Here is a 20,994-nt window from a genome sequence, read left to right as displayed (position 1 = left end):
GTTAAGTGACTAACCCAAGGTCACACAGCAGACATGTGGCGGAGTCGGGATTCGAACCTATGATCTCTGACTCCAAAGCCTGGGCTCTTTCCTCTGAGCCACGCTGTGATTGAATGAATGGAATTATTATGCCACCCCGGGGGCCAGGTGGATTATTCCAACCCCTACCCCAGGAGGGCCAACTGGGTTATTTCACCTTCCAAGGGGCCAAATATGTTTTTGGGGTCTTCAAGGCCACATACACACAAACACACAGACACATACACACACACACACACACACACACACACACACATCCACACAAATGAAACTATCTCGACAGCTACGTAGAAAATTTCAGAGAGGCTACCGCAGTTACTATTTGCTAGTCTCTTCCTCCTTTTCAGCCCTCCAAGTTGATTAGTCAAAAATCGACGACTATTTTGTTAAATGGTTAAAAATAACCACTAAAGAGCCCTGCTAGATGGTCAACTCCATGAGGGCAGGGATTGTGTTTACTTACTATATCAATCAATCAATCAATCGTATTTATTGAGCGCTTTCTGTGTGCAGAGCACTGTACTAAGCGCTTGGGAAGTACAAGTTGGCAACATATAGAGACAGTCCCTACCCAACAGTGGGCTCACAGTCTAGAAGGGGGAGACAGAGAACAAAACCAAACATATTAACAAAATAAAATAACCCAAGCACTTAGAACGTACTCTAAACACAGTAGACATTCAATAAGTACCATGGATTGATTCTATAAATTTTTAAAGAAAGGATTTATCCCGGGGTTTGTTGGTTAGATTGGGATCTACCCTTTAAATTTAATCTGACCCTATTCCATTAAACCAGAAGAAACTTTTTCTCATCCAGATCAATCGCAGTTTTTAATGAACACCTACATTATACACTGCATTAGGCTCCGTACTAAGCACTCGGTTGAGGACAATAAAGTTAGTAGACATAATCCCTGCCCCCAAGAAGCTTAGCCTGTTTCTAACCAGAAAATACACAATACACGATTTCAGAAAAAGCCTTTTATGACACATACGAAAGAATAATATCAAATCGATTATGAGCAACGCTTACAAACTTAAGAAAATTTTTACTTCCTGTCGGGCACGATACTGAATTTTCTGTTGAAGTTAGCAGCTTGATTCATCCCATTTACTACTGGGATCTAGATTGTCATTTTCTGCATTCGGGTCACTGTTGGGGATGGGGGAATAACGCATGTGGAGTGTATCGTCTATGTTCCAAGAAACTCAAGAGCAGCGGAATGTCCTAGGTGGTTAAAAGCGGGGAGGAATCCAACCTGTCAAATTCCACAAGGGACCCGTCTGCCGTCGGAAATGGGATCTATAACCTGCATTATTTCTTTTTAAGAGCTGCGGTGGTGTAACTGAGGTGCCGCTAAAAAAGCCGAAGTTAACATGGGTTGAAATGCCAAATGCGGTGTTCAGTGGATTGTGTTAGCTGTCCTCATTCGGACCAGGTTACTGGGCCATTTGGACCACCACTGCTTTCCACGCTTTGTCTTTGTCAAATTCCTTCAGTGTGTTGTTAGAAACCTAGAGGGCAAAATGAATCCAAAATCATTTCCCTGCTTATTTACAATGCATGTTTTGGGAAGACACTGAGCTGGGTAGCTTTGGTGCCGTGGAACCCATCAGAGGCTTTATAATACAAAGCTTTTAAATAAATGCACGGTAATTTCCTGCTTCCTTTTAAAACTAAGGGAGTAGGGGATTGGGGAGGAGCGGAGGAGAGAGAAGGTGGGGGGTGATTTTCCCAGGGATCATCTGTATTAGCTGATTTGCTTCCCGCTAAAGGTGTGAGGTCACGGAATTGGAGTCCTCTAAAATTCCTCCGATCCTAGTTTCTGTCGTTGGGACTACTGAACACTGTGGTCTCCCGGGAAATACTCACCTCCATGGTTTTGTACTCCTGTTTATTCAGCTGGGGAACACTCCAAGTCGAATCTTGCAGCTTCCTATTGATTTTGTAGCTGACGCATTGGATGACTGTACCCGTAGTAAGGCAGGCTTGAATGAGTAGCATCAGCATTAGCAGTAACAGAAGGACATCGTAGGATTGCTAAAATGCCCGGCCACAGAATATTGATTATGTTTCAAATGATTGCAAGGAATTTCACAGGTACAAAGTGCTAGATAGAGAAGCAGCGTGGCCTAGAGTAAAAAGCCCAGGCCTGGGAGATAGAGGACCAGGGTTCTAATCTTGGCTCCGCCACTTATCTGCTGTATGACCTTGAGCAAGTCATTTCACTTCTCTGGGCCTCAGTTACCTCATCCGCAAAATGGTGATTGCATCTTACTCGCTCCTACTTAGACCATGAGCCCCATGTGAAATAGGGACTGTGTCCAACTTGATTAATTCTCCTTCACCATCATGGTGTCCACTTTGAGAATGAAAGACAACTCTATGATGACACCAAGCTTGACTATAATGCTATACAATTGTGGCATTTATTCAGCGTTTACTATGTGCCAAGCATTATATGTGGGAGCAGCACGGTTTAGTGGAAAGAGCACGGGCTTGGGAGTAACAAGTCATGGGTTCTAATCCCAACTTCTCCACTTACCAGCTGTGTGACTTTGGACAAGTCACCTAAATTCTCTGCGCCTCAGTTACCTCATCTGTAAAATGGGGATTATGACTGTGAGCCCCACGTGGGACAGCGTGATTACCTTATCTACCCCAGCGTTTAGAACAGTGCTTGGCACATAGTAAGCGCTTAACAAATACCATCATCATCATTATACTAAGCACCGGGATAGATACCAGATAATCAGTTTGCTCCAAGTGTCTGTCCCATAAGGGGCTCATGGTCTCGAGAGGGAGGAAGAGCAGGTACTGAATCCCCATTTTGCAGATTAGAAAGCTGAGGCCCAGGGAAGTGAAGCGACTTACCCAGGGTCACACAGCAGGCAAATATCAGAGCCAGGATTAGAACCCAGGTCCCCAGAATCCCAGGCCCGGGCTCTTTCCACCAGGCCTTGCTGCTTCTCAGTATGTAGTTTGACCCAAGCATGATCAATAATAACAATGGTATTTGTTAAGTGCTTACTATGTGTGGAGCACTGTTCTAAGCGCTGGGGGGATACGAGGTGATTAGGTTGTCCCACGTGGTGCTCACAGTCTTAATCCCCATTTTACAGATGAGGTAACTGAGGCACAGAGAAGTGGAGTGACTTGCCCAAAGTCACACAGCAGACAAGTGGCAGTTTTGGGATTAGAACCCATGACCTTTGACTCCCAAGCCCGTACTCTTTCTACTCTTGAAATCATAGGAGAGCTGGGTGCATGTGTATAGAAACTCATCAAAAGTGACAGAGCATATTTGCGGCAGAGCGTATTTCCCCGGGAAAGCTTGTATTTGATGGTTTCATAAAAAGCTGATGCTAGTCAAGCCCCTTATTGCTCTTCCACAAAACATTTGAGTCCTTCCTCATGAGATTGATGTTGGTTTCGGATAAATCCAGTTATGCCAACATAATTCGGCCTTTAGTGACTTCCTCTGAGAGCCTGAGATTTTTAGCAAGAAATAAAAAATATACATACTTTGATGGCGGGTGGATAATCTTTAAAAATGTCAACGATTCGCATTATGCTGAAAGATAAGTATCCAGATGCAGTGAACAGTAATGGAGACGTGACACTGCTGATGGCAATCAGGACCTCGATCTATTTAAAAAATGAAAATGCCGAAATGAAATAAATCAATCAATCAATCGTATTTACTGAGCGCTTACTGTGTGCAGAGCACTGTACTAAGCGCTTGGGAAGTACAAGTTGGCAACATATAGAGACAGTCCCTACCCAACATTTTGAAAAATGAACAAATGAAATGAAATGAACAAATGAAAAATGAACAAACAACACATGAAAAATACATTTTCCAATTAATTTCTCTTCTGGGAATGGAGCTGAACAGGTTCTGCCCCAATTGCTATCTCTAATCCCTATCTATAATTCCTTTTAATGCCTGTCTTCCCTGGTAGACTGTAAGCTCCTAGTGGGCAGGGAACACGTCTACCAATTCTATAACATTGTACCCTCCTGATCGCTTTGTACAGCGCTCTGCAAAAAGTAAGCACTCAATAAATACGTTTGACTGATTGAGAGCTCAGTAGAGTTAATAAACAAGATCCTTGCCCTCAGGAAGTTTGCAAACCAGAGACCTCTAAACTCATTTTGGGCAGGGAATGTGTTTGTTTATTGTTATATTGTACTCTCCCAAGGACTTAATACAGTGCTCCGCACACAGTAAGCGCTCAATAAATACGATCGAATAAATGAATGGTATAAAGCAACGCTTTCACTGATGACAGAGTGAACTTCATGAGATGCAGTAGAGGTTGGTCAGTACTTACCAAGCATTTACTGGGATATTCGGCTGCTACGTGACTGGTAATGGCACTAGGAAAACACTAAGGAAAAAGGAAAGATCTTATGAAGGAGAGCAAAAATTAATTTGCACCAATGAAGAGAAAAGATCGCCTGCGCTGATGTGACATTCCTCATTTTTCCATGTAAAGAGAAATAATCCTGGCAATTCAGTGATCATTAACGGGTATTATTTCTCCACATTCAAAATCGCAAGAAGTATTGAACAGTTGCTGGGTAATGGAATAAATCTCCTGATCTTAAAATTGGGAAGGATAATAAGTTAAATGACTCCTAGTGGAAAGGAGTCTGTAACATTAGGCAAGTCACTTCCCTCTATCTCAGCCTTCCTGTCTGAGATTCTGGAATCATCAGAATGCCATAGAGCCTTGTTATTTTCAAATTCCTTTGACGAACCTAAAAGCAACTTTGATTTCAAAGGGACTCGAGGAATTTAATTTAACTCTGGTGGCATCTGCTTCTTCAAAAAACTGATTATAATCTCAATTTCTCATTGAGGTGATCGTGATCACTATTATAATATTCATTCATTCATTCATTTGTACTTATTGGGTGCTTACTGTGTGCAGAGCACTGAACTAAGTGCTTGGGGGGGTACAATACAACAATAAACAGTCACGTTCCCTGCCCACAACGAGCTTACAGTCTAGAGCGGGGGAGACAGACATCAATACAAATAAATAAATTTCAGGTATCATCATCGATCGTATTTATTGAGCACTTACTATGTGCAGAGCACTGTACTAAGCGCTTGGGAAGTACAAATTGGCAACATATAGAGACAGTCCCTACCCAACAGTGGGCTCACAGTCTAAAAAGGTATGTACATAAGGTAAGGTATGTACATAAGTGCTGTGGGGCTGGGACAGGAAGTAAATCAGAGTGACACAGAACAGAGTGGGAGATGAGGAAAGGTGAGGCTTAATCAGGGAAGGCCTCTTGGAGGAGATGGGCCTTCGATAAGGTTTTGAAGTGGGGGGAGAGAGTCACTGTCAGTCAGATATTCATTCAATCATATTTATTGAGCACTTACTGTGTGCAGAGCACTGTACTAAGTGCTTAGGAAATACAAGTTGGCAACATATAGAGATGGTCCCTACCCAAAAAGGGGCTCACAGTCTAGAAGGAGGTGACAGACAACAAAGCAAAACATGGACAGGTGTCAGGTCGTCAGAACAAATACAATTAAAGCTAGATGCACGTCATTAACAAAATAAATAAAACAGTAAATATGTACAAGTAAAATAGAGTAATAAATCTGTACAGAAATGAGGAGGGAGGGCATTCCAGGCTAGAGGCAGGACGTGGGCCAGGAGCCGGCGGTGGGACAGGTGAGCTGGAGGCCCAGGGAGAAGGTGAGCGGCACTAGAGGAGTGAAGTGTGCGGGCTAGGTTGGAGGAGAGTAATAAGGTGAGGTAATAATAATAATGATTGCATTTATTAAGCACTTACTATGCATAAAGCACTGTTCTAAGTGCTGGGGAAGCTACAAAGTGATCAGGTTGTCCCACGGGGGGCTCACAGTCTTAATCTCCATTTTACAGACGAGGTAACAGACCCAGAGAAGTTAAGTGACTTGCCCAAAGTCACACAGCTGACAATTGGCGGAGCCGGGATTTGAACCCATGAGGTGGACTGTTTTAAAGCCAATGGTGAGGAGTTTTTGTTTGATGCAGAGTTGGGGTAGGCAACAACTGGACTTTTCTGAGGAGATAATAATAATTTCTCTGAGAAGCAGTGCATTCTATTGAAATGAGCACAGACCTAGGAGTCTGAGGACCTGGATTCTAACCCCGATTCTGCTACTTGCCTTTTGGGTGGCAAGTCACTTCACTTTTCTTTGCCTCAATTTCCTCTTCTGTAAAATGGGTATGTAAAAAGGTTTATGTCTAATCTGATGATCTTATACGTCAGCACTTAATACCGTGTTTGGCACGTGATACACTCTTCTCAATACCTATTCCCCCTCCTATTTAGACTGTGAACCCCACATGTAACGGAGAAGCGGCATGACCTAGTGGAAAAGAGCACGGCCTGGGAGTGAGAGGAACTGGGTTCTAATTCTGGCACCGCCACTTGTCTCCTGTGTGACCTGGGGTAAGTCACTTCACTTCTCTATACCTCAGTTACCTCATCTGTAAAATGGAGATTAACTCCTTCTCCCTCCAATTTAGACAAAGAGCCTCATGAGGGACAACCCGATTACCTTGTATCTACTCCAGCAATTAGTACAGTGCTTGGCACATAGTAAGCACTTAACAAGAACCATTTTTTAAAAAAGGGTCCAGGTCTAACCTAATGATCTTATACCTACCTTAGCACTCATTGCAATGTTTGGCGCATGATACACCATCATCAAAGACTGTGAGCCCGTTGGGTAGGGATTTTCTGTATTTGTTGCCGAATTGTACTATCTAAGCACTTAGTACAGTGCTCTCCACACAGAAAGTGCTCAATAAATGCGACTGAATGAATGAAGTAGTAGTAGTAATAGTATTAGTGTTATTATTATTATTACAGTGCTTGGCACAGAGAAGCAGCGAGGCTCAGTGGAAAGAGAACAGACTTTGAAGTTAGAAGTCATGGGTTCAAATCCCGGCTCTGCCACATGTCTGCTGTGTGACATTGGGCAAGTCACTTCACTTCTCTGAGCCTCAGTTCCCTCATCTGTAAAATGGGGATTAAGACTGTGAGCCCCACGTGGGACAACCTGATCACCTTGTATCCCCCCAGCACTTAGAACAGTGCTGTGCACATAGTAAGAGCTTAACAAACGCCACCAATATTATTATTATAGTAAGCACTTAACAAGTACCATTTTTTCTAAAAGTTTATGTCTAATCTGATTATCTAATACGTACCTCAGCACTTAATACAGTGTTTGGCACGTGATACACTCTTCTCAAATACTAGTAGTAGTAGTAGTAATAGTAGTAGTAGTATTGCTGTTATTATTGAAGCAGCGTGGCTCAGTGGAAAGAGCATTGGAAGCAAGGGCTTCGGAATCAGAGGTCATGGGTTCAAATCCCGGCTCTGCCACTAGTCAGCTGTGTGACTTTGGGCAAGTCACTTAACTTCTCTGTGCCTCAGTTACCTCATCTGTAAAATGGGGATTAAAACTGTGAGCCCCCCGTGGGACAACCTGATCACCTTGTAACCTCCCCAGCACTTAGAACAGTGTTTTGCACATAGTAAGCACTTAACAAATGTCATTATTATGATTATTATTATTGTTATTACAATGCTTGGCACATAGTAAGCACTTAACAAAAATGAAATTATCAGTAACTTCTGGAAATAACCATTTGGACCCTTTTCTGCAGGTGAGGACCCAGAGGGAATAAGCATTCATCCTCTGAGCCACTTTAGACTGCCAGTCCCGCCAAAGCCGACCCAATTGGGTCTCACAGGCCGAATCGCAGAGCATGAGGGCAGCACATGGAGAAAGTGCCCTGCACCCTTGTCCTCCTCCCTCTCTCCCATCATCCTGAGCCTCAGAGCAATCCTGGGTGGAGGGACCTGCTCAGAGCAGCAGACACCCCTAAGGCTTGAGGGGACCCTGGGCCCTCTGGGTCCGGCTAAGCGGCCCTGGAGTGAGATAGGATGGATGACACACCCAGACTGACTCATCATCATCATCATCAATCGTATTTATTGAGCGCTTACTATGTGCAGAGCACTGGACTAAGCGCTTGGGAAGTACAAATTGGCAACATATAGAGACAGTCCCTACCCAACAGTGGGCTCACAGTCTAAAAGGGGGAGACAGAGAACAAAACCAAACATATTAACAAAATAAAATAAATAGAATAGATATGTACAAATAAAATAAATAGAGTAATAAATATGTACAAACATATATACATATATACAGGTGCTGTGGGGAAGGGAAGGAGGTAAGATGGGGGGGATGGAGAGGGGGACGAGGGGGAGAGGAAGGAAGGGGCTCAGTGTGGGAAGGCCTCCTGGAGGAGGTGAGCTCTCAGCAGGGCCTTGAAAGGAGGAAGAGAGCTAGCTTGGCGGATGGGCAGAGGGAGGGCATTCCAGGCCCGGGGGATGACTCGATTTGAGTCAAAGGAGGGAGCCCACAATTCCTCTTTGAGTCCCTGCCAGCTCCGGGAAATTCCACGGTACTTACCGCCACTAAGATCCAAAAGAATGTTACTGAGAGGTAAGGGCCTGAGACCAACACATCCATGTTCAGAGCAATGATTCCGCCAAAGACGGCCGAAATTCCCACAATCACCTCGACAACCTGGAAGGGGGGGAGCATTCCAAAACCAGACACGCTTTAGTTCACCTTGACATTCTGACTCCTGCTTAAAGTAGACCTGCCTGCCTTGTGACCCTGGGCAAGTCACTCCACTTGTCTGTGCCTCAGTTTCCTCATCTGTAAAATGTGAAAAGATACCGATTCTCCCTCTCCCTTGGAATGTGAGCACTCTGTGGGACAGGGACAGTGTCTGACCTGATTATCTCGTGTCTACCCTCAGGGATTTTATTTTATTCTATTTATTTTATTTTGTTAGTATGTTTGGTTTTGTTCTCTGTCTCCCCCTTTTAGACTGTGAGCCCACTGTTGGGTAGGGACTGTCTCTATGTGTTGCCAATTTGTACTTCCCAAGCGCTTAGTACAGTGCTCTGCACATAGTAAGCGCTCAATAAATACAATTGATGATGATGATGCTTGGCACACAGTAAATGTTAACACATACCACAATTATTACTATTACAGATCACCTTGGAAATGGACTAATTGGCATTGGGAAGACTCAAATCAATGGATTGGATTGCGTTTCTGAGAGGCAGGAGAGAGTTTATGTGGTTTGTGCTTGACCCACTCACATTTCCAGACTTTATTCGAATTAACACTTGAATGTGATCATTTGTCTAGTCTCCCCTGACTTCAAGAAAACAAAACTTTCCTTACTGAATAGGATTTCAGGACTCGAGCTGGAAAGTTTTCATCGTTCAAAACGTTGGTGCTATCATATACAGTGCTCTAAAAGAAAAACAAACAAAATGAAATGGGCAAGAAACACCACGCTGCACAGATACTTTCAGAACAAACTGGGGTAATAATGTGTTATTGCTATTATTACAGTGTGATTATTGCTATTATTATAATGTGTACATTGCTCAGAAACGGCAAGGTACGGCCACAGTTTGAAAGCTCTTTAGAGGGTAGGGAGCATATCTACCAACTCTATTGTACTGCATTCTCCCAAGCGTTCAGTACAGTGAACATACAGCAAGAACTCAATTAGGGAACCAGCATGGTCTAGTAGAAAGAGCCCGGGCCTGGGAATTAAAAGACTGGGATTCTAATCCCGGCTCTGCCACTTGTCTTCTGCGTGGCCTTGGTTAAGTCACCTCACTTTGCTGTGCCTCAGTTCCCTCATCTACAAAATAGGGTTCCACTACCTGTTCTCCCTCCTCTTTAGACTGTGAGTCCCACGTAGGGCAGGGACTGTGTCATTCATTCAATCGTATTTATTGAGCGCTTACTGTGTGCAGAGCACTGTGCTAAGCGCTTACCTAAATATCTAAAATTCAACCCAGCCCTTAGTACAGTGCTTGACACACAGTAAGAGCTTGACAAATACCACAATTATTATCAATAAATAGCACTGTTGGACCGTTCATTTTCCTTAATAGTCAAAATATCGAGGACAGTATTTTTAGTTCATTCAATTGTATTTAATGAGTGCTTGCTGTTTGCAAAGCATTGTTTTAATGCTTGGGAGCAATTCTATTGTTCTTGCAATCGAACAATAAACAGACACATTCCCTGCCCACAACAAGCTTATAGTCTAGAGTACCTTGTTATTTTCATGGCTTCCACTGAATTAAATCATTTGGTTTAAACTGTTTTAAATTTTCCCCGGGAAAATTGTATGCCAGCTGACTTCTTAGTTGTCACAATTTTTAACCACTATGGGTAATGCAATACAGTTGTGCCTGCCCAACCCAAAATGAAATGGATATAAAATAAATAATAATAATAATATTGGTATTTGTTAAGCACTTACTACGTGCCAAGTAGTGTTCTAAGCACCGGGGTAGATACAAGATTCTCAGGTTGTCCCACGTGGGGCTCACAGTCTTAATCCCCATTTTACAGATGAGGTGAGTGAGGCCCAGAGAAGTAAAGTGACTTGCCCAAAGTCACACAGCCGACAATTGGCAGAGCTGGGATTTGAACCCATGACCTCTGACTCCCAAGCCCGGCTCTTTCCATTGAGCCACGCTGCTTCTCCAGTACAGTGCTCTGCTATTGATCATCACTAAAGAAGCAGCGTGGCTTAGTGGAAAGAGCACAGGCTTGGGAGTCAGAGGATGTGGGTTCTAATCCTGGCTCTGCCACTTGTCTGCTTTGTGACCTTGGGCAAACCACTTAACTTCTCTGTGCCTCAGTTACCTCATCTGTAAAATGGGGATGAAGACTGTGAGCCCCATGTGGGTCAACCTGATTACCTTGTATTTACCCCAGCGCTTAGAACAGTGCTGGGCACATACTAAGTGCTTAACAAATACCCTAGTTATTATCATTATAGAAAACTTTTAAAAATAAGCCAGTAGGCACAAAACCCAACATTTCTTACAAGCACACCTACTTTTTTCCTCTTAAAACATTCTTCATTCGATCGTGCTGAAATGATCACTGTTGATGCCATAAAGATCTCCAGCAGAATTAACAGAATCAAGTTGAAATTTATCTACAGAGGATGCATAAAACAAAACAGAATTATTTGTTGTAAAGCAATCAATCACCGGTATTCATCGAGTGCTTATTATGTGCAGAACATTGTACTAAGCCCTTGGGAGAGGACAATACAACAGAGTTAGCAGATACATTCCCTGCCTATAACGAGTAAACCAATACCTCATGTCCTCTGACTTATTATCGTAAACTGTGGTGGTAAAATGATCAAACTCTTCGTGTGAGACGTAATCCTGAATTTAGGAAGGCAAATCTCGGTTTTCTTAGGAACCAGTTCCTTAAAGGAAAATGTATTTCTTAAAGGAAATTTTAACAGGTTGAATTTGAAAGGCATCTTTTCAAAATCCCAGCTGGAATCCTTGGATGCCCTTAGATCTAGAACACTTGGGATGCTTCTTTTTTTATGGAATTTGTTAAGCGCTTTCTATGTGCCAGACCCCGTACGGAGCATTGAGGCAGACACAAGCTAATCAAGTTGGACACAGTCCCTGTCCCACATGGGGCTCACAGTCTGAATCCCCATTTTATAGATGAGGGAACTGAGGCACAGAGGGGTGAAATGATTGTCTAAGGTCACGTAGCAGATGAGTGGTGGAGCCAGGATTAGAAGCCAGATCCTTCTGACTCCCAGTCTCGGGTTCTAGCCATTTGACCTCGCTACTACTTTGGAATTCACTACATATGTCAGCCCCACAGCACTTTAGTTTGTAGCCATAATTTATTTATATTATTGTCTATCTCCCTCTCGAGATTGTAAGCTCCTGGGAGTCAGGGAACATGTCTACCGGCTCAGTTGCATTGCACTCTCCCAACCACTTAGTACAGTGCTCTGCACACAGTAAGCACTCAATAAATATCTTTGATTGACTGACTCCAGAAATATTCAAATGACCAACATTGAAAATACAGTAAAAGATCAAAGCTCCTCATCGCTAATAATAATAATAATAATAATAATAATAATAATAATAATAATGGTATTTATTAAGTGCTTACTAAGAGCCGAGCACTAAGAATCAATCAAGGGGCATGGCTTAATGGAAAGAGCTGCTCACTGAGAATCCTTGAAAAGTAGTAGAGCATGGGCCTGCAAATCAGAAGGACCTGGGTTCTAATCCTGTCTCTGCCATCTGTCTGCTGTGTGACCTTGGACGAGTCACTTCGCTTCTCTGGGTCTCATTTACCTCATCTGTAAAATGGGGATTAAGACTGCGAGCCCCATATGGAACTATTTCCACCCAGATTAGCTTGTATCTATCCTAGTGCTTAGTACAGTGCCTGGCACACAGTATGCGCTTAATATCATTTTAAAAATTCTGGAGAGCACTGCTTGATTGGTTGAGGGAGCATCTAGAGATATTTTGGGGTACGGTAACCATTGATGATCAGTTTTACTAACTTACATTAACTGCTGATGGATTCAGGACCAGTTTACAGCCAAACCAAATTAAACATGTCGTTGTAACCGCAAACGTGGAAACAAACAAAATCTGAAAGTTCGGAATCTGAAAAGCGATCAGAACAAAAGAGTTTTTAATTACACAGCTCAAGAATCAAAAACGATTCTGAAATCAAATTCTAAGCACTCACCATGTTAACCTTGCTTCTTGCTACAGCAAAACTCACAATTGCTGAAGGGATGCACTAAAATAAAGAAAAAAATGAACTAGATATCTCTTAACGGAAACCCAAATGAAATGTACAATTATTTCTTTCTCCTGATTTTTCTCCTGCCTTTCTGCACTGAGTGCCTGTGCTTTGTACAAATTGGGAAAATTAGACATTCTAATTAAAACTTCCTTATTAGAGCAAGTTTGGAGCAAATACTAACACACATTTTTAATTCTCTGGCCAGACTATTGATCTATCGGTGGTATTTATTGAGTGCTTACTGTGGCCAGAGCACTGAACTAAACATTTGGGAGAGGACAATACCATAGAGTTAGTAGACACGACTGGATAATAATCATAATAATTGTGGTATTTGTTAAGCGATTACTATGTGCTGGGCACTGTACTAAGCTCTGGGGTAGATACAAGGTAATCGGGTTGGACACAGCCCCTGTCCCACTTTGGGCTCATAATCTTAATCCCCATTTTACAAATGAGAGAACTGAGGCACAGAGAAGTGAAGTGGTGAAGTCACACAGCAGACAAATGGCAGAGCAGGATTCAAACTCAAGTCCTTCTGACTCCCAAGCTCTATCCACTAGGCTATGCTGCTTCTCTTAATGATCAAGCAATTGTAAATTAAAGGGGTTTAGGGCACAAGGCTTCAATCTCTTTATCATTTAATCCACTCCTGGAATTCCTTAGGCACAGTAAAACAGATTAAATCAGATTAAATTCAGCAGTGTCCTCCCACTAAAGACTGTAAATCCCTCATGGGCAGGGAACACATCTACCAACTCTGTTGTACAGTAAGGGTTCAATAAATATGATTGATTGATGGATTTCTGAGATCAAGGATAGTAATTCCTCCCTCATTACATTTCAGTGTAATAATAATAATAATTTTGGTATTCATTAAAGTGCTTACTATGTGCAAAGCACTGTTCTAAGCGCTGGGGAGGATACACGGTGATCAGGTTGTCCCATGTGGGGCTCACAATCTTAATCCCCATTTTACAGATGAGCTAACAGGCACAGAGAAGTGAAGTGACTTGCCCAAAGTCACACAGCTGACAAGTGGTGGAGCCGGAATTTGAACCCACGACCTCTGACTCCAAAGCCTGGGCTCTTTCCACTGAGCCACGCTGCGTCTCTCAAAATCCTTATCAAAATATCCTTATCAAAATAGGGTCAAAATCCTTCCCTTAAATTAAGGCATCCCAATGTTAAAGTCTTGTCAGTGAGATTCCTAAACTCCCCGCAAAAAAAAAAGGAAATTCCAACACAAAGACTTTCCCAAAATGAATTTTCCCGAAACGATTTTTCCGGTTCTATTGGACTTTTTACATTTCTTGATGCACAAGAACGATCGATTTGGGGAAACACAGAAAGATGTGGCTTGTTATCCATAAGTCATCCTTTTGGAATATCCTTAGAAATCAATTTCTAGACTTAGCCTTTCATTAACGTCATGCCGCTTCCTCGTCTGTTAACCTTTTAGATGTAATGAAAGAGATGTAAACATAATTAAGACTTTATTCCATTCCAGGATAGCTGCAGTTATTATAAAGTCCGTTTTTTTCCTTTCCTGAAGACAAGGATTAGCAGACTATGAAACATTGCAGTCTTTTTTATTAGATAAGGATTTCATGGGTATTTTTCTACACTGCTCGCCCTCCCAGAATTTCACTTCACAAGTAGAGAAAGGGATATGATGGCCATGCCTGATGGTGAACTCCTTTGAGGGGTTATTGTACAAGCATTTAGTACAGTGCTTTATACACAGTAGGTGCTCAGTAAATACTATTGATCAATAATTATGGTACTTGTTAAGCGCTTACTATGTTCCAAGCACTGTTCTAAGCACTGGGGGAGATACAAAGTTTTCAAGTTGTTGCAGGTGGGGCTCACAGTCTTAATCCCCATTTTTTATGACGTACCTGGGGCACAGAGAAGTTAAGTGACTTGCCCAAAGTCACACAGCTGGCAAATGGTGGATCCGGGATTAGAACCCATGACCTCCAACTCCCAAGCCCATGCTCTTTCCACCAAGCCAACATGATGACGATGATGATGATGATGGTATTTGTTAAGCACTTACTATGTGCAAAGCACTGTTCTAAGCACTGGGGGTTACAAGGTGATCAGGTTGTCCCACGTGGGGCTCACACTCTTAATCCCCATTTTACAGATGAGGTAACTGAGGCCCAGAGAAGTTAAGTGACTTGCCCAAGGTCAAATAATAGACACATGGGGCAGCCAGGGTTAGAACCAGTTCCTTCTGGCTCAGTGGAAAGAGCCTGGGCTTGGGAGTCAGAGGTCATGGGTTCAAATCCTGACTCTGCCAATTGTCTGCTGTGTGACTTTGGGCAAGTCACTTAACTTCTCTGGGCTTCAGTTCCCTCATCTGTAAAATGAGGATTAAGACTGTGAGCCCCGCATGGGACAACCTGATCTCCTACTAACCTCCCCAGTGCTTAGAACAGTGGACTGCACATAGTAAGCACTTAATAACTGCTATTATTATTATTATTCTTATTATTATTATTATTATTATTATTATTATTATTATTCCCAGGCCTGGGCTCTATTCACTAGGCCACTCTGCCCAATAAGACGAATTTGATAATAAAAGCTCCCATCTTGGGGCTGGGGGTGGGGCTGGGGGAGAAGGATGGGAGAGAGGAGGAAGGTGGGGAGACTAAGCCAAAATCCACCACATTCTAATCTGAGAGATTAATAGGAGAAAGGAAGTATTTTAGGAGGAAAAAATGGATAAAATCCATCTACAACTCAGAGAGTCAATCGAGAATACTCGGAAGGGCGGGAAAAATTCACTGCCTTTTTTAGAAGCAGTATGGCTCAGTGGAAAGAGCTCGGGCTTGGGAGTCAGAAGTCATGGGTTCTAATTCCGGCTCCGCCACTTGTCCGCTGTGTGACTTTCGGCAAGTCACTTAACTTTTCCTACCCTCAGTTACCTCATCTGTAAAATGGGAATTAAGACTGTGAGCCCCATGTGGAACAACCTGATTACCTTGTATCCCCCTCAGCGCTTAGTACAGTGCTTGGCACATAGTAAGCGCTTAACAAATACCATTATTATTATTATTATTTATTTTCAGACGGACACAATTAAAGAAGGTCACACTTACTGCACCTGCCGCACAGCGTAAGTAATCCATTTCTGAAGGGAAAACATTTCCTAAGTAAAGCGAAAATCCCGAAGTCACAAGAAGGCAACTCTGTAAAGCAGAAATACAAATGCGGGTCACGGTTAAAGTTCGGCCTGGTGTTTATCGAGAACTTTGGAAAATGAGCTGTTTCTTTTAGAATAAAAGATCTGGGCCTTCCACATGCAATTATTCTTAGGTTATTTTGTATTTTCCTAAGTTCTTAGGCCAGTGCTCTGCACACAGTAATCACTCAATAAATATGATTGATTGATTGACTTAAAATTGAAGTCTGGTAAAATATCCAAAAAGGTGGCATAAGTCAAATCAACAAATACCTACCCCTAATCTTCCTCCAGTTCCTACAGTTTGTTTGATAATTTTTGTCCATATCCCTCATTAGATGATAAACTCCTTGAGGTCAGGACGGATGTCTTCCTTCCGTTGCACTATCTCGAGGGCGAGCTACAGTTCCTGCCCAGCTGAAGCGGTTAAGCTGGGATTCAACTGTCCAGCTCTAAACTAAGAACAGGGCACTAACATCTAAATCAATCAATAAATCAATCAATCGTATTTATTGAGCACTCACTATGTCAGAACACCTTTCTGAGTGCTTGGGAGAGTCCAATACAACTGATTTAGCAGACACTTTCCCTGCCCGCAATGAGCTTACATGGGAAGATAGTTTATATATATATATATATCTACAGAACTATATCTATATGGTTTATATATGTACATAAGTGCTGTGGGGCTGGGAGGGGAGATTCATTCAATCGTATTTATTGAGCACTTACTGTGTGCAGAGCACTGAGAGGGGAGATGAACAACCGGGAGCAAGTCAGGGCGACGTAGAAGGGAGTGGAAGAAGAGCTTAGTCAGGGAAGGCCTCTTGGAAGAGATGGGCCCTCAGTAAGGCTTGGAAGGGGAGGAAGACTATTTTGAAATAGGCACTGGGGCCCCAGCCCCTGGGTGAAAACACCAACACTCAGCTGTCATGCTAAGTGCTTAAAAAATGCCATTATTATTATTATTATTATTATCATTATTATTATTATTATTATTATTAGGTTCTCAGAGGAAGCAGAATGCTCAGCTGTCAATTCCAGAGGCATAGTGGGTACAGCACGGGCCTAGAGCCAGAAGGTAATGGGTTCTAATCCCAGCTCCACCACTAGACTGCTGTATGACCCTGGGCTGGGCAAGTCACTTCAATCAATCAATCAATCAATCGTATTTATTGAGCGCTTACTGTGTGCAGAGCACTGTACTAAGTGCTTGGGAAGTACAAGTCGGCAACACATAGAGACAGTCCCTACCCAACAGCGAGCTCACAGTCTAGAAGGGGGAGACAGAGAACAAAACCAAACACACTAACAAAATAAAATTAATAGAATAGATATGTACAAGTAAGATAAATAAATAGAGTAATAAATATGCACAAACATATATACATATATACAGGTGCTGTGGGGAAGGGAAGGAGGTAAGATGGGGGGGGGGGACTTCACTTCTCTGTGCCTCAGTTCCCTCATCTATAAAATGGGAATTGAAACTGTTAGCCCCACACGGGACAGGGACTGTGTCCAACCCAATTTGCTTGTATCTCCAGAACTTAGTACAGTGCCTGCCACCTAGTAAGAACTTAACAAATACCACAATAATTATTATTAACCACCCAGCCGGTTTGTGAGCCTGCCAAACCCTGGAACAGGTAATCTTTCACCACGCTGAATTTAAGCTGTTTATTTTTGCATTTCAGAACTCTTGTCCCCAACCAGTTTCAGCCTGTTTGTGCAGGACTGCCTTCCTAATTTGTACCAGGAAACTGAATTTTCTTCTGGTCTTCCCTAGAATCAAACTACCCCACCCAGTTGGGTGTGATCCAGAAATCCCCATTCACCTTGGATGACATTTATTTCCTGTGTGCTGGCTATTCGTGTACACGCGAGAGTATTACAACACACCACAAGCATGGAAGTTTCTTAATCCCTCGGATCATGTCGTGAAGACTTTGAAAATATCGGCCTCAGGCCCAAACTCAAACTCACTTCCCCAGAGACATTTTTCCTAACTTATTGTAATTAATCTACACAGGGAAGCAGTGTGGCCTGGTGGAACGAGCAAAGGTCTGGGAATCAGAGGAGCTGGGTTCTAATCCCGACTCCACCATTTGTCAGCTGTGTGACCTAGACCTCCCTAGGCCTCAGTTCCCTCGTCTGCAAAGTGGGGATTCAGTAGTTGTTCTCCCTCCAGACTCTGAGCCTCATGTGGGTTCTGCTGACCTTATATCTACTCTGGCGCTTAATACAGTACACTCCCAGCCTCAAGGCTGTCCATCACCTTGCTCCCTCCTACCTCACCTTCCTTCTCTCCTTCTCCAGCCCAGCCCGCACCCTCCGCTCCTCTGCCATCGCTAACCTCCTCTCTGGGCCTCGTTCTCGCCCATCCCGCCATTGACCCCCGGCCCATGTCCTCCCCCTGGGCCGGAACACCCTCCCTCCGCACATCCGCCAAGCTAGTTCTCTTCCTCCCTTCAAAGCCCTACTGAGAGCTCACCTCCTCCAGGAGGCCTTCCCAGACTGAGCTCCTTTTTCCTCTCCTCCTCCCCATCCACCCCGCCCTACATCCTTCCCCTCCCCACAGCACTTGTATATATTTATACAGATTTATTACTCTATTTATTTTACTTGTGCATATTTACTATTCTATTTATTTTGTTAATGATGTACATGTAGCTTTTATTCTATTTGTTCTGACAATTTTGACACCTATCTACATGTTTTGTTTTGTCGCCTGTCTCCCCCTTCTAGACTGTGAGCCCGTTGTTGGGTAGGGACAGTCTCTCTATGTTGCCGACTTGTACTTCCCAAGCGCTTAGTACAGTGCTCCGCACACAGTAAGCGCTCAATAAATACGATTGAATGAATGAATACAGTACTTGGCACATAGTGTTTAACAAATATTATTATATTATTATAATGTGTGGTATTTTTAAGTGCTGACTATAAGCCAAACACTGTAATAATAACAACTGAGGTATTTGTTAAGCACTTACTATGTGGCAGGCACTGTACTAAGCACTGGACACAGTCCCTGTCCCAGTTGGACCTCACAGTCTTAACCTCCATTTTAGAGATGAGGGAACTGAGGCACAGAGAAGTGAAGTGACTGTGCCAGGGCCTGGATTGGATACAAGATAATCAGGTGCCACTTGAAGCTCACAGTCTAAGTAGGAGGGAGAACGGGGACTGAATATTATTATTATATTTCTGGAACTTCCCATAGATTGTGAAGCCCAGTTATAGTACTTACTCCCATCAATAGGGAAAAGATCCAAGCTCGGTAACTGAAACAAGGGTGAAACCTTTTTGCTAGCTGAAGGTCGCTGGATTTTATATCAGGAACATAATTTCCCTGATCCTGTCGTCCGCACTCCAGAGTGGACATTCGGTCATAACTGAACTCTTCTCGGTAAGGCTCTTCTCGGGTCATGATTCCGAAAAAGTCGGGCTGTAAAAATCAGGGAGAGCAATCTAGATAACAAATAATTATAATAGCATAAAATGAAATGATAAAAATATGGATCAGTTGACATCCGCAGCTCTAGTACCCTTACAGCATCTTACCAAACCCGAATCATTTCAGAATGCAGCGTGTTCTACTTACGCTCACCGTTGAGTGACGTCTTCCTTAAATATGAAGGACTCTGCGTATAAGTTCGTAGTGCCTGAAACCCGCGTAGATGAAGTATCACCAGTTTTAAAGGAAACAACAATATTTCTTATCCAACAACAGAAACATGCAAAATCAATCTAGTTCTGAACTAGAATGTGTTGCCAGCAAAGTAGTGTATATTGAATCACGAGAACTTTCTGTTTGCCCCTTAATTAGTAAGGCAAAAAAAAGATATCAAACCACAGTTTAATTCATTCACATTCATGTTCCAGGTACAATATATTTTGGTATTTTAAGTGACCATTTCATTGATCAGCTTGGCTTCAATTTTATTGGCCTCAGTCTTTTCCTCGAAATTTCAAATATTTTTAAAAAAGTTTTAACAGTTTAAAATCCCCCTTCTTACCTTGCAGTTGAAAAGTTAGCTGCCAGTTTAAAACACTTGGAGGAGCAGAGTTGTCTGGTCACTTTATAATTCTCACTGGTTAGCAATTCATCCTGTCTCCATCAAGTTTGCTCCTTCGCTTTGGCTTTCAACCACATCTATTCACAAATGGAACAAAAGCCCGGCAAAAAACGCAGTTAATCCAGTGGACAGAGGAACGCCTCCTGCATTCTAACGAAGAGACACGGCTACAAGATAACTTTGTAGGGTTTCTGACATATAAAAGTTTCATGCGAACTACCACATCGGCTCTTCAGAGTGCAACTGTTTTAAAGTGTAGTGCAAACCTCTCTTCACCATGAAGCTTCTGAAAATAATAAAAGTGTTCAGAATTGGTGACACCTCTCCCCATTCTTGTGTGCTACATTTCCTGAGGGAAAATCATTTTTTTTTATTATTTTTTAAGGAACATACTTCTTAGTAAAAAAAAAAATACACGGGCCAATTTCTTAACCTGTTTTTATAGTTAGCCTGGGTTATTTTCCTAGGCAGATTGAGTTGTATTTTACCATTAAGGTCTGGCTTTACCTTTTATCCGATGTAATCCTTCTCCTCCTAACTAGTGATATTCCTAAAGAGGCCAAATAAACATTTACTCACTTGACATACACTAGTCCAACACTCAACAGAACACAGTTGCAATCAAATCATTTAATTAAAATTCTAGTAGGCTGAACCAGTCCACTGAAGGTCTGGTCTATTGGACTTTTTAATTTCTGCTTATTAGGCAAGGAACAAGGACAGGAATGCATTTACTCTGGAGATATTGGCAATGGGACAGCGCCATTGACAGAGTCTTTTGTTCACACTTTAAGCATCATTGTCACCGCAAAGCTTTCAACCCCCAGCATACTAAGAAAACAGCACCTCACATCTTACTTACATAAAACTTTGGTTAAACCACCAGTTTTCAGATAAAAACATAGACAAAGGCTTCCTTTTTTTCCATCTCC

The 20,994-nt window shown here is 42.6% G+C and overlaps 1 protein-coding gene across 3 annotated transcripts; it reads right to left on the bottom strand.

Annotated features, from left to right (window-relative positions):
- Positions 1-1,007: 1,007 nt before the first annotated feature.
- Positions 1,008-20,151, bottom strand: MLC1 (modulator of VRAC current 1). 3 transcript variants are annotated; one of them, XM_038756500.1, is made up of 13 exons: positions 20,003-20,145; positions 19,548-19,648; positions 19,234-19,431; positions 15,901-15,990; positions 12,728-12,781; positions 12,541-12,642; positions 11,031-11,132; positions 9,344-9,415; positions 8,552-8,668; positions 4,380-4,436; positions 3,568-3,690; positions 1,915-2,082; positions 1,008-1,556 (listed from the first exon to the last, which is right to left on the bottom strand). In XM_038756500.1, exons 3-13 carry the CDS (start codon positions 19,411-19,413, stop codon positions 1,482-1,484), a joined length of 1,140 nt encoding a protein of 379 aa, XP_038612428.1. In that variant the 5' UTR covers positions 19,414-19,431; positions 19,548-19,648; positions 20,003-20,145; the 3' UTR covers positions 1,008-1,481. The 3 variants fall into 3 exon arrangements, with proteins under 3 accessions (XP_038612428.1, XP_038612427.1, XP_038612429.1); XM_038756499.1 differs by having other exon boundaries at positions 19,594-19,648; positions 20,003-20,144; XM_038756501.1 differs by lacking the exon at positions 19,548-19,648 and having other exon boundaries at positions 20,003-20,151.
- Between the last annotated feature and the right edge of the window lie 843 nt (positions 20,152-20,994).

This window comes from Tachyglossus aculeatus, chromosome 14 (assembly GCF_015852505.1).
Source record: "Tachyglossus aculeatus isolate mTacAcu1 chromosome 14, mTacAcu1.pri, whole genome shotgun sequence".
Taxonomy (NCBI): Eukaryota; Metazoa; Chordata; class Mammalia; order Monotremata; family Tachyglossidae; genus Tachyglossus; species Tachyglossus aculeatus.
The sequence above is the reverse complement of the archived record's forward strand: the minus strand, read 5'-3'. Positions and strand labels throughout refer to the sequence as shown.